Below are 14,776 nucleotides of genomic sequence, written 5' to 3' on the forward strand. Positions count from 1 at the left end.
GTGCTGGCCGCGGCAGCCACTGGAGGGTAAACCATCGGTAAAGGAAGACCTTTCTGTCTCTTTCTCACTGTCCACTCTGCCTGTCCAAAAAAAAACAAAAAACAAAAACAAACAAACAAACAAACAAACAAAAAAAATGTCTATCCATGGTCAACTTAAAATCCTTTAGCTTTAAGTCTATTTAGGAGAATGGTTGATTCAGGGTGTGTAAACAAACTGACAGCTTTCCTTGTACCTTCAATGTTTTTTTGGTAACTATTTATTTATTTATTTTAAAGGCAGAGTTGGGGGGGGGGGGTATATCAAGATCAAGATCTTCCATCTGTTGGTTCACTCCCCAAATGACTGCAAAGGCTGGGGCTGGGCCAGACCAAAGCCAGGAGCCTGAACTCCATATGGATTTCAAACATGGGTGGCAGAGGCCCATGTACTTGGACCATTTTCTGCTGTTTTTCCAGGCACATAAGCAGAGAGTTGGATAGGAAATGAAGCACGCGGCCAATGTTGTGATTGAGCATCTAAAGCCTGCAGTACCAGCATCCCATATGGGCACTGATTCTCGTCCCAGCTGTTCCATTTCTGATCCAGTTCCTTACTAGTGGACCTGGGAAAGCAGCTGAAGATGGCACAAGTGCTTAGGGCCTTGCTCCCAGATGGGAGACCTGGATGAAGCTCCTGGCTTCAGCCGGAAATTGTGCAGCCAATTTGAGGTGAAACAACATATGGAAGCACGCTCGCTCGCTCGCTCTCTCCCTATAACTCTGCCTTTCAAATAATAAATATTAAAGCAAAAAAGTGGAGCAGCCAGGACTCAACCTGGAACCAGTACAAGATGCCAGAGTCCCAGGCAGTGATTATCCTACTGCATCACAGTACTGGCCACTCTAGACAACTTGTTAAAAATAATTATATGAAGCACAAAGATACACAAAATCATTCATAGGAGCCAGCACTGTGGCAGAGCAGCTTAAGCTACCACTTGCAACACTAGCACCTCATATTGAAATGCCAATTCAAGTCCCATATGTTCTGATTATGATTCAGCTCCCCACTAATGTTCCTGGGAAAGTACAGAAAGATAGTCCAAGTACTTGGACTCCGGCCATCCATGTGGGAGACCCAGATGGAGTTCCTTGTTCCTGGCTTCAGCCTGACTCAGGCCTGACTACTGAGGTCATTTGGGGAATAAACCAGCAAATGGAAGATCTCTTTCTCTTTGTGTCTCTCCCTCTGTCTCTGTTACTCTTTCAAATAAATAAATATTTATTTTTAAAAAGACATCCAAAGTGGTTTTACATATATAAAAAACAAAAACTAAGAATAACACACAAGTAGGCATGATGGTACAGCAGGTTAAGCCTGGGATGGTTATGCTTGGGATGCCTGCATCCCTTATGACAGGGTTAGTTCACTCTGCTTCCAATCTAGCTTCCTGCTAATGATTCTGGAAAGACAATGAATGATGGACCAGGTACTTTGGTCCTTGTCATCCATGTGGGAGACCTAGATGGAGTTACTGGCTGCTAACTTTGGCCTGACACCACGGCAGCTGCTGCAGGCATGTGGGCAGTGAGCCAGCAGATGCAAGAGCTCTTCTTTCAATATACCTTTTAAATAAATAAATAAATCATTTAAAGGAAGCTGCAGCACAATACAAAGTCATACATCTCTTGAAAAAATGGTATGGTGTAACACCACTTAGTCTTAAAATAAATTACATATAATTATTATTTAAATTTAAAGGGCATACAATTAGGCTCACTTGGCTAATCCTCCACCTGCGGCGCCGGCACCCCGGGTTCTAGTCCGGGTCGGGGCACCAGATTCTGTCCCAGTTGCTACTCTTCCAGTCCAGCTCTCTGCTGTGGCCCTGTGTTTGGGCCCTGCACCCACATGGAGACCAGGAGGAAGCACCTGGCTTCTGGCTTCGGGTCGGCGCAGCGCGCCGGCAGTAGTAACCATTTGGGGGGTGAACCAATGGAAAAGGAAGACCTTCCTCTCTGTCTCTGACTAACTCTGCCTGTCAAAAAAAAAAAAAAATCAAAGTGCCCTTAACAAGCTAAAAAAGATTAACAATGAATTATCATAGATTTGGGGTTAATTTCCTACATGTAGTTAAACATGGATAACTTTCCTTGTTCCTTCCAAGTACAACTTTTTTAAATGCAAGATGGCATATTTCATTACTAACAATGAAAACTATACATATTTACACCTATATACAGTTTAAGTTCTTCTACCTCAATTGTATTTGCTTCCGTTTTTGCAGTTCTTGGTTTCTAAGTTCTTCCAAGCGCCTGAGTTCTTCTTGACGTCTCATCAGATCTATAAAATATTGATTACACATTAGTATCTTTAACTTCCCTTTCTGTCTTTTTTAGTATCAATAAACATACAGATTCTCTACTACTGGCAATATAGCTCCTAACTTAAACTTGTGCACTTAACTCCTTCCAGTATGATTATAATTTTATAATGAGAATTATAGGCTATATAATTAAACTAATATTCCTTCTGGGCATGTTTCTAATAAAACTAATTTTAATGTTAAGAATTAAAATGGGTAGCAACTGTTTTAATAGAAAGCTTAGCACATAATAAAAACAAATTAAGTAATAGCCATATTGATTCATTTTTATTTAAAATTTCTAAACATTTACAACATTTTTGCAACAACTGTGAAGTTCAGAAAAACACCTTGGGCAGCACTAGCATAAGGTATTCAAGAACCAAACAAATAGCAGAACTAAGGATAGGGAACTGCATAAAATCTAATGGATTTCCCTCCTAACACAATTAGCTAAGATTTCTGAATTAAGTCAATGGTTGAAGAACAACAAACAGGAGAGAAATTTTATTTCATTTTAAACCATAAAAACATTTTCTTTTAACAAAAAAGTTTTTTTAAATTTCTTTGAAAAGCAGAGGGGCCAGTGCAGTGATGTAGTGGGCTAAGCCTCTACCTGTGGCACCGGCATCCCATATGGGCACTGGTTCAAGTCCCAGCTGCTCAGCTCTCTCCGATGGCCTGGGAAAGCAGCAGAAGATGGCTCAAGTACTGGGGCCCCTGCACAGGTGTGAGATACCCGGAAAAAGCTCCTGGCTTCGGATTGGCCAGTTCCAGCCACTGTAGCCATTTGGGGAGTGAACCAGCAGACAGAAGACTTCTCTCTCTCTCTGCCTCTCTGTAACTGCCTTTCAAATAACTAAATCTTTAACAAAAAAAAAGGAAAAAAGAAAGAAAAGCAGGGGCCGGTGCCATGGCTCACTTGGTTAATCCTCCGCCTGCAGCCCTGGCATCCCGTATGGACACTGGTTTTAGTCCCGGCTGCCCCTCTTCCAGTCCAGCTCTCTGCTGTGTCCCGGGAAGGCAGTGGAGGATGGCCCAAGTGCTTGGGCCCCTGCACCCGCATGGGAGACCAGGGGGAAGCACCTGGCTCCTGGCTTCAGATCGGCGCAGCGCCAGCCATAGCGGCCATTTAGTAGGTGAACCAACGGAAGGAAGACCTTTCTCTCTGTCTCTCTCTATCTATAACTCTACCTGTCAAATTGAAAAAGCAAGGAAGGAAGAGCGAAGGAGGGAAGGAAGGAAGGAGGGAAGGAGGGAGGGAAGGAGGGAGGGAAGGAGGGAAGGAGGGAAAGGAGGAAGGAGGGAAGGAGGGAAGGAGGGAAAGGAGGAAGGAGGGAAGGAGGGAGGAAGGGAGGGAGGGAGGGAGGAAGGGAGGGAGGAAGGGAGGGAGGAAGGGAGGGAAGGAAAGCAGAGACAGAGTTCTTGTATCCACTGGTTCACTCGTCAAATATCTACAACATCTAGGGCCAAAAAAGATCAAAGCCAAGTGCCAGGGACTCAATTCAGGTCTCCCACCAAAATGGCAGGTACACAACTATTTGATTTATCACCTATTACCTTCCAAAGTATGCATTAGTAAGTAGCAAGCTAGAATCAGAAACAGAGGAACCTAGGCAGTCCAACATGGCATGTGGGCATCCCCTACAGTGTCATAACTGCTAAGTCAAATGTCCACCGCGAAATAATTCTTTAAAGGGGATAAAAAAATGGGGCCAGTGCTGTAGTGCAACAGATTAACTGCTGCCTGTGAGACTCAGATGGAGATCCCATCTCCTTGCTTCAACCTGGCCCAACCCCCACCACTGTAGCCATTTGGGGAGTGAATTAACTGATGGAAGATTGATCTCTCTCTGCCTTCAAATAAATAAAATAAATCTTTTTTTAAAAAAAGGAGTAAAAATGGCTGAATATTGGTGTGAACAATACCACTTTCAAAAAGGCAGAGTATGAGACCAGCACTGTGCTGCAGGCGAGCAGAGCCACTGCCTGACAGTATAACACCTCATATGGAGGCTGGTTTGAGTCCTGGATGCTTCACTTCCCATCTAGCTTCCTGCTAATGTGCCTGGGAAAGCAGTGGAGGATGGCCCAAGTGCTGGGGTCCCTGCACCCACATGAGAGACCTAAAAGAAGTTCCTGGCTCCCAGCTTCAGTCTGGAACAGCCCCAGTCATTTGAGGAGTAAACCACAGGATGGAAGATCCCTCGCTGTGTCTCTTCCCTCTCTCTCTAACTCTGCCTTTCAAATAAATGAATGAATCTTAAAATTAAAAAAAAAAAAGGTATGTTCACTTGCTCACTACATCCAATCCCTGCCATAGAAAAAAGAAGGTTCCACAGTTAAAGTACATTTGTGTTGCATATCTGAGAAACACTGGATAAACTTTCCAAGTACTAAAAATCTATAACAAATTATGTGTGCTTATATTTAAAAATAGTAAAATATTAAATTATTCTGGACGGCACAATTATGTTTGTTTTTATTTTCCTTTTCTTTTTAATGTTATCCAAAACTTCTAAGGTGAACATAAATTTCCTCAGTTGAAAGCTTAATAAATCCCTATGTGCAGCAGACTTCAGTATGACAACTAATTTGTTTTAATATCCGTAACATTGTAATGATAACAAAGTAAATATCCTTATTTTACAGATTAAGAGCAGATTTAATTATATATAAATTATACCAAAGGAAAAAGGATTCAGAGTCATACAGTTATTAAAGGATTCGACTAGGACACAAAACTGAATCTCTTCTTATTCCAAAGTTCTTTCCAAAAGGTTAACTTGAATAAAATAAAATAATGCACTTAATCCAGCAGTTGGAACACTGGCATTACTTATTGCTCAAGTCCCAGCTCCATTTGACTCCAGTTTCCTGCTAATGACACGCTGGGTGGGTGCTATCTCTATTGGTTTGGTCCCTCCCATCCACAAAGGTGATAGGAATTGAGGTCCCAACTCCTGATTTTGGCCCAGCCAAGTCCTGGTTGTTGTGAACATCTGGGAAGTGAATCAGTAAATGGAATATCTGTCTCTCTGCCTTTCAAATAAATTTTTTATTTATTTTTAATAAAAGGGATTGGATTTTTTTACATAAAGACTTATTTTTTTTTTAACTTTGAAAGGCAGATTACAGAGAGAAGGGAGACAGAGGGAGAAAGATCTTCCATCAGCTGGTTTACTCTCTAATAGCCACAATGGCTGGGGCTGTGCCAGGCAGAAGCCAGGAGCCTGGAGCTTTTTCAGGACTCCCAAGTGGGTAAAGGGACCCAAGGACTTGGGCCATCTTCCACTGCTTTGCCAGGTGTACTAGCAGGGTGCCGAATTAGAAGTTGGGCAGCAACTAGGTCTCAAACTGGTACATGTATAGGATGCCAACGTCATAGTCACTGATGACAGCTTAACCCAAGGCTATGCCACAACACCGGTACCTCAAATTTTAAAAAGAGAGGGAAGGGGGCAAGACATTTGGTGTAAGGTTAAGACACTGTGTTGAAACTCCCACATATATCAGGAGCAGTGCTGTGGCATGGCAGGTAAAGCCATATGAGCCGGTTTGAGTCCCAGCTGCTCCACTTCCAGTCCAGTTCTCTGCTATGGCCTGGGAAAGCAACAGAATATGGCCCAAGTGCTTGGGCCCCTAAACCCACATGTGAGACATGGAAGAAGCTTTTGGCTCCAGGCTTTGGATCGGCCCAGCCCCAGCATTGCAGCCCTTTGGGGAGTGAACCAAAGACTTCTCTCTGCCTCTGCCTCTCTGTAACTCTGCCTTCCAAATAAATAAATATTAAAAAAATAATAATAATAAAAGAAGAGGAAGAAAGAAAAGAAACGTCTACATCATACTGGAGTATCTAGGTTACAGTTCTGGCTCCACTCCTGATTCCAGCTTCCTGGTAGTACACCCTGGAAGATAGCATGAAATGGCCCAAGTAACTGCATCTCCTACACAGGAGACCTGGATTGGGCTCCTGGGTCCTGGTTTCAGCTGTTGCAGGAATTTAGGGAGTGAAATAGCAGATGGTAGATCTGTCTGTGTCTGTCTCTTCCTATCTCTCAAATCACTTTTTTTAATTTCAGACTTAGTTCAGATGCTCCCACAGAAACACTTAATGCTAGATGACAAGATAAGAAGAGAGAAAAAGGTCCACGAATTTTGTATCACTCAAGAACCAGTTTAAAACACAAGGCTCATAGATAATATTTTACTACGAACAAAAGCCCAAGGAATATTGTTTCTATGAGCCTTTCTTAATGAATGGAGAAGAAAACCAAGACAATCAAGTGACGAACAGCAAAGTCATGCCTGAACCTCTATGAAATTACACTTAAGATTTAAATACATATGAAGATTACAGTTAAAGAACATTAAGTCAGTATGATAAATCTAGACATATCGGAGGCAAAACAAGTGAGAAATGAGACATAAGAGCTAAGAGGAGGGGTTGGTGGTGTGATACAGCGGGTTAACGCCCTGGCCTGAAGCGCATCCCATATGGGCGCCAGTTGAAGACCCAGCTGCTCCACTTCCGATCCAGCTCTCTGCTATGGCCTGGGAAAGCAGTGGAAGATCGCCCATGTCCCTACATGGGCCCCTACACCCATGTGGGAAACCCAGAAGAAGCTCCTGGCTCCTAGCTTCAGATCGGCACAGCTCCAGTCGTTGGGACCAACTGGGGAGTTGACCAGCGGATGGAAGACCTCTCTCTCTCTCTCTGCATAACTCTGACTTTCAAATAAATAAATTAATCTTTAAAAAAAAAAGAGAGATAAGAGGAGCCTACTTCCTCATATTTCCATCTTCTGGTAGTCATGTATCTAAAGACATCATTCAAAGGAAATAAATTACTTGATAAATAAAGTACCAAAGCATGCACAAAGCAAAAGATAACCAAAAAATATCTAGTAACAGAAGGAGAAAAAGTAAAAAGACATAGTAGAGAATTAATATTATGTAGTCAATGTTATAGAAATTTTGGCAACAAAAGCAACAAAGAAATAACCATGAGGAAACCTCAGAAACAAATGTTAAAAAAAAATTAAAATAACCCACAACTATAACAAAATTTGTATCTAGAAAGCACTATATAAACATTAGTAAAAAGTATAAGTGAAGAAATTGTGATAAAGTACAAATGTGTTTCAAAATAAAAATCAGCATTTACAAAAATTTTCCAACACTTATGCATATTCTCCATATCAATTTTTAATAAGTTGGAGAGAGAAATCATCTAGCAATCAACAGGTGAACTAAATTAATTATGCAGGCATTATAAAGAGGTATAACTATGAATGTACTTATAAAGAAAGTAAAAAAAGCAAGATGCAGAAAAAGATAAAACTTCTTTTTCGGCTTATAAATGCTACAAATTCTACTGATATGCAAGATTTTTTTACATTAAAACACACATTTCCTACAACACAACAGATAAATAAAGAGCAGACATTCTTCCTATACTGCCTGAGATTCCTATTCCCATGATAGGTTTCTGCAAAATCACAGAATTAAGACTACTTAGGGCCGACACCACGGCTCACTAGGCTAATCCTCCGCCTGCGGCGCTGGCACTCCAGGTTCTAGGCCCGGTTGGGGCACCGGATTCTATCCCGGTTGCTCCTCTTCCAGGCCAGCTCTCTGCTGTGGCCCGGGAGTGCAGTGGAGGATGGCCCAAGTACTTGGGCCCTGCACCCCATGGGAGACCAGGATAAGTACCTGGCTCCTGCCATCGGATCAGCGCAGTGCGCCGGCCGCTGGAGGGTGAACCAACGGCAAAGGAAGAGCTTTCTCTCTGTCTCTCTCTCTCACTGTCCACTCTGCCTGTCAAAAAGAAAAAATAAAAAATAAATTAAAAAAAAAAAAAGACTACTTAGAGTCCCTCCCTAACCTTGAATATACCCTTACAAATGCCAGATACAATATAAAATTGTAGAAATATATTTTCAAAAATTTTTTGAATAAACTAGAACAGATCTGCCAACAATAAAATTCTGCTGAAATAAATATAAGGTGTACTGCAACAGAAATCAAACTAGAAACAAGGAGCAAGATGCACTAAAGCTATGCAATTTTCTAAATACAACAAGCCCACATATTGCTAACAGGGGATTTAAATAAAAACATACAAAGCAACCAACCAAAATCTCAAGGGAAATAACTGAAAACTACTCTATTTCAGGAGTAGGCAATCGGCCCATGATGAAGATACCACTTGGGACATTCATATCCCACGTGGGAGTGCCTGGTTCAAGACCATGCTCCACTTCTGATTCAGTTTCCTGCTAATGTACACCAGGGGAAGGCAGCAGATGGCAACTCAAGTAGTAGGGACCCTGCCATCCACATAGGAGACCTGAATGGTTGCAGCCATTTTGGAAGTCAAGCAGCAGATGAAAGATCTGTTTCTTTCTCTATTTTTGAACTAAACCAGATGAAAGATGTTTCTCTATGTCTCTCTCTCTTTTAGGAATTGAACCAGATGAAAGATCTGTTTCTCTCTTTCCCTCTCTCTCTCTCTCTGCCTTTGAAATATAACAAAGAAAGTATTCTGGGATTAGCACCGTGTCACAGCAGCTTAAGCCACTGCCAGCATCCCATACAGGAGTCGGTTCGGAATCCAGCTGCTCCACTTCCAATCCAGCTCCCTGCTAATACGCCTGGGAAAGCAGCTGAAGATGGCCCATGTGCTTGAGCCCCTATACCCACATGGGAAAAATGAATGAAGCTTCTGTCTCCTGGCTACATACAGTCTGGCACAGCACCAGCCATTGGAGACATTTGGAGAATGAATCAGCAGATGGAAGCTTTCTCTCATTCTCTGTCTCTCCCTCTCTCTCTCTCTTTCAGATGAATACATCTTTGAGAGGAAAAAAAAAATATTCTGCTTCGAAAGTCCAAACACCCTCAGAGGTCATAAAGTTTCCTAAGAACGCAGAAAAAAACAGCTCCATGAGGTCTGAAGGAATGTTGTTCTTTGTTTATCTACTAAGTTGCTCAGCAAAACTAACATTAAATATGTGCAGAATTAATGACTTACCTATAATTGCTTGTCAATAGCAGCAATAAAAATCTTTTTTTAAAGATTAATTTGTGGCCAGTGTTGGGCATACTAGGTTAAGCCACTGCCTGCAGCACCATCATTGCATTTCAAGTCCTGGCTGGTTCAAGTCCCGGCTGCTCCACTACAAAGATGCAGCTCTCTGCTAATGTGCCAGCACTGTGGCACAGCAGGTTAAGCTGCTGATGCCAGCACTCCTTATCAGAGCTCTGGTTCAAGCCCCAGCTGCTCAGCTTCTGATCCAGCTCCCTGCTAATGTACCCAGGAAAGCAGAAGATGGTCCAAGTCCCTGGGCCCCTGCACCCATGTGAGAGATCCAGAAGAAATCCCTGGCTCCTGCCTTCACCCTGGCCCAGTCCAGATGGTTTCGGCCATTTGGGGAGTGAAGCAGCAGATGGAAACTCACTCTTTCTCTCTCTCTCTCTGCCTTTCCTTGTCTGTTAACTCTTTCAAATAAAACAACAAATCTTAAAAAAAAAAAAAATTAATTAGGGTGGCAGGGAGACAGAGAAAGACCTTCCATATGCTGGTTTCACTCCCTAAATGACCACAACAGTCAGGCCTAGGCCAGGCTGAAGCCAAGAACCTAGAACTCCATTCAGATCTCCACGTGGGAGGCAGGGGCCAAAGCACTCAGGACATACTCTGCCGCTTTCGCAGGTACATTAGTAGGGAGCTGGACTGGAAATGAAGCAGCCAGGACTCCAATCAGCACTGATATGGAATGCTATGAGATGACAACATCACAGGCAGCAGCTTAATCCACTGTGCTACAACATCAGACCCAACAGAAATCTTAAGTACAGATGCTTTCACACCTAATAAATGTTATCTCCTAATCAGGGCATGGCTACAGAGTAAAAAAAAAGCAGCAAAGAAAAATGCTGCAAATGGACAATTCATGTTTAATACAAGTGTTACACAGGATCTAGGAAATTTTTAAACAAATTTCTAGTTGATTCTGATGTGTAACAAAATTTCAAAACCACCAGACTTAGATAAACCTCAAGCTCTCTCTTCCACTTCAATAGCCAATGATTTGATCTTTGTCTTAGACAAAGATTTTCAAATTTTCGCAAACTAAGAGTCTTATCTTTAAATGTAAGATATGAGTAAGTTCAATTTTATTAAAAAAGGTAAACTTAACAGAACTGCCAAGTATAGATTCCAAATGAAAACAGAAATCTATTATTTGTTTTAGGGGCAGACGTCATGACTTAATGGGTTAAGCAGTCACCTACAACACCAGCAGCCTACATGGGTAAAGGTTCAGGTCCCAGCCACTTCACTTCCGATCCAGCTTTAATATGCCTGGGAAAACAGCCTAGGAAGGCCCAAGTGTTTGGGCCCCTGCCACCCATGCCAGACCCAGATAAAGCTCTTGGCTCCCAGCTTTGGCCTGACAGTGCTGGCTACTGTGGGGACAGAACCAGTGGACAGAAGACCTCTCTCTCTCCATCTCTCTTTCTCTAATTCTGCCTTTCAAATAAACAAGCGTATCTTTTTTAAAAAAATAAAAAACTTCATTTGTCAACATACTGGCATCAGCATGGTAATTTAGGGATTCATCATAACTGCTCAATAAACATTTATTGAACAGAAAAAAGAAAAACACATATATACATACAAAATGCCAGATTTTACCCTAAAGGAAATGAGAATTTACCAAAAGGATTTGGAGATGACCAAATTTTCACCTCTAGGGGCTGGCACTGTGGCTTGGCAGATAAAGCCACCACCTTTAACACCAGCCATCTAAACTGGGCTGCTCTATTTCCATTCTAGCTTCCTGGTGATGGCCTAGGAAAAACAGCATTAGATGGCCCAAATAGGAGACCAGGAAGAAGCTCCTGGCTCCTGGCTCCTGGCTATGGCCTGGCCCAGCCCAGCCCTCACAGCCATCTGGGGAGTGAAAGAGCAAATGGAAGACCCCTCTCTCTCCATTTCTCCCTCTAACTTTCAAAATAAATAAATAAATATTAAAAAAAATTTTTTTTTACCTTTAAAGAAATATTGGTCAGTTCAAAGAAGCATGTACTTTTCTCTGAAGGGAGGAGAGAACTTCCACTTTGCTTATAGCCCTGTGTAAATACTGACAGAGATTGTGGACTCAAAAGGCTTCCATAGCCTAGGCAGCTCATGTCAAGAGCCTTGGACAATCACTGACATCATCCATAAGAGTGTTAATTGTTAAATTAACAACAGGAGTCACTGTGCACTTACTCCCCATGTAGGACCTCTGTCCTTAATGAGTTATACTATGAGAATTAACTGAAAAACTTGTTCTCAAACAGTTCTTTATATTTTGTGGGGAGGGGGGTGCAAATTGTTGAAATCTGTACTATAGAGTTAGTCTTCTTTTATGAAGTTAATTAAAAATGAATCTTAATGAAGAATGGGATGGGAAAAGGAGGAGGAAGTGGGATGGGAGTGGAGGTGGCAGGGTGGGTAAGGGGGGAAGAACCACTATATTCCTAAAGCCATACTATGGAAATTTGTACTCATTAAATAAGGTTTCAAAAAAAAAAAAGCAAAAGAAAAAATTAAAAAGAAAAAAATGGTGCAGGGGCCAGCGCTGTGGAGTAGCATGCTAAATCTCCTCTTGCAGCACCTACATCCCATATGGGCGCAGGTTAGTGTTCTGGATGCTCCACTTCAATCTAACTCTGCTACAGCCTGAGAAAGCAGTAGAAGATGCTCCAAGTGCTTGAGCCCCTGCACCCACGTGGGAGACCTGGAAGAAACTCCAGGCTCCTGGCTTCAGATAAGCACAGCTCTGGCGAATGCAGCTATTTGGGGAGTGAACCAGTGGATGGAAGACCTTTCTCTCTGCTCTCCTTTTCTCTGTCCACAACTCTACCTCTCAAATAAATAAAATCTTAAAAACAAAACAAAAATAGAGGAACCCGACTGACACAGCAGTGAAGACATCACTTGAGAGGCCAACATCCTATGTCAGAGAGACTGGTTTGAGTTTCAAATTCCCTTTCAATTCCAGCTTCCTGCTAATGCACTCCCTGGAAGGCAGCAGATGATAGTCAGATGATAGCAGATGATAGTTCCCACAGGGGAAACATGGATTCAGTTCCAGGCTCCTGGACTCAACGTGACCCAGCCCTAGCTGTTGCAGGAATTAGCAGAGTAAATTGGCATATGGAAGATCTTTTCCTGTCTCTCTCAAATAAAGCGAAATCAAATCTAATGTCAAAAACACCAATGAAGGGGCAGGCACTGGAATGCTGGGACACTCCCATCCCCTATCAGAGTGCCAGTTCAACTAGTGACTACTTCACACTCCCAATCCAGTTTCCTGCTAACTGTGAGGCACCAGATGCTGGCTCAAGTACTTGAGCCCCTGAAACCCCCATGGGGGACCCACATGGGGTTCTGGACTCCTGGCTTTGACTTGGCCTAGCTCTCGCTGTTACACACATTTGGGGAATGAACCAGCAAATGCAAGATATCTCTCTCTGTGTCACTCTGCCTTTCAAATCAAATAAATAAATTTTAAAACAACAACCAAAAGGACAGCATTTGTCTTATGTCTTCTTCCCACCAAAATCTTTTTTTTTTAAAGATTTATTTATATATAGTTACAGAGAGGTAGAGCCAGAGAGAGAGAGAAAGAGATGTCTTCCATCCACTGGTTCACTCCCCAGATGGCAGCAGTAGCCAGAGCTGCACCAAGCTGAAGCCAGCAGCCAAGAACTTCTTCTGAGTCTCCCACATGGGTGCAGGAGCCCAAGGACTTGGGCCATCTTGTACAGCTTTCCCAGACCATAGCAGAGAGCTGGTTCAGAAGTGGAGCTGTCGAAACTTGAGCTGGCACCCAGATGGAATGCCGGCACTGCAGGTGGTGGCTTGTACCTGCTATACCACAGCACTGGCCCCTCCACCAAAATCTTAATACATCGCTCTATATGCCATATCTACCTACCAAGTTTTGCTACACCCACACTCTGCTGCTTGTTGCCAGGTGAATCATGTATTTGCCACTAAAGTATTTCTAACAATACTATTTATATAGGGAAAACTTACTTTTTAGTAAGTTTTTTTTTAAGGAAGTTTCCTTGGGAAAGAGAAATTTTTATTTCTAACAGGCTGAATTCTATCTATAAAGATCTAAAGGGCAATTAAACAGAAATATGTTTCAGAGGGACACATTGAACCTCAAAGGAGGAAAAAAATTTTCGCATCACATAAACACCAAAGTCCATTTTTACCTTGCCTCATTAGCATTAACTGGTGCTCATGCCGAGCTGCTTCCATTTCTGCCTCCAGTTTCTCTTTGGCTTCTCTGATGTTTCTATCAACCTGCTCACGCTGCTGTTTTTCCATTTCATCAAGAGCCTTCCATCGAGATGCATACTCAAATTCAAACGTTCCAGGTTGAGCAAAACGTGGTGGCTGTTCTCTTTCCCTAAATTTACATTAAAAAAATACAGAAATGCACGCTTAAAACACAAATCACTAGCAAATGAAAATAACAACTAGTATCATTTATTGAACACTTATAATATTTAAGGCCCTGGCCAGACAGGTTTTCAACATGAATTATCTCATGGCAATATTGCACTGTAGGTGTGAGTTTAAGAAACTGTCCAAGGATGCTCAACTATTAAGTAATATAACTAGGATTCAGGCCGGCACCACGGCTCACTAGGCTAATCCTCCACCTAGCGGCGCCCGCACACCGGGTTCTAGTCCCGGTCGGGGCGCCGGATTCTGTCCCGGTTGCCCCTCTTCCAGGCCAGCTCTCTGCTGTGGCCAGGGAGTGCAGTGGAGGATGGCCCAGGTGCTTGGGCCCTGCACCCCATGGGAGACCAGGAAAAGCACCTGGCTCCTGGCTCCTGCCATCGGATCAGCGCTGTGCACCGGCCACAGCGCGCCGGCCGCGGCTGCCATTGGAGGGTGAACCAACGGCAAAAGGAAGACCTTTCTCTCTCTCTCTCTCACTGTCCACTCTGCCTGTCAAAAAAAAAAAAAAAAAAAGTAATATAACTAGGATTCAAATGTACAATGTCTGATGCTACAACTTGTACTTCTCTAATTATTACCTCTATTAGGACTTCGTTTTCACCCAACTTTCACATCAGGAAGCATGTAACATGTGGGTCTTAGTATCCTAAGTGAACTGTGTACAATCAGATGTTTAATAAAAGCAGTTACAATCTATCAAGTGCTACATGCCAGGCTGACTAGCTGAGCCAAACACTAAAAGTCTGAGTACAACTGTAGTTAATTATTTAATACCAATTTCCCTTGCTATATTTTAAATTCAATGAGGATAACAATTGTGTCTACTGACTGCTGTACCTCAAGTATCTAGCACAATATGTGGCACATTGTAAACATTCACTATATATTTCTTG

General features: G+C 42.5%; 1 protein-coding gene across 1 annotated transcript in view; it reads right to left on the minus strand.

The window, feature by feature from the left end:
* Window positions 1-14,776, minus strand: part of PSPC1 (paraspeckle component 1) — a 79,907-nt gene that overhangs the window by 43,239 nt on the left and 21,892 nt on the right. Inside the window, exons 4-5 of the mRNA XM_008259953.4 lie at window positions 13,628-13,824; window positions 2,241-2,325 (exon numbers count right to left, since the gene is read on the minus strand). Coding sequence (XP_008258175.1) covers window positions 2,241-2,325; window positions 13,628-13,824 — 282 coding nt within the window. The remainder of the gene's footprint in view (window positions 1-2,240; window positions 2,326-13,627; window positions 13,825-14,776) is intronic.

This window comes from Oryctolagus cuniculus, chromosome 9 (genome assembly GCF_964237555.1).
Source record: "Oryctolagus cuniculus chromosome 9, mOryCun1.1, whole genome shotgun sequence".
Taxonomy (NCBI): domain Eukaryota; kingdom Metazoa; phylum Chordata; class Mammalia; order Lagomorpha; family Leporidae; genus Oryctolagus; species Oryctolagus cuniculus.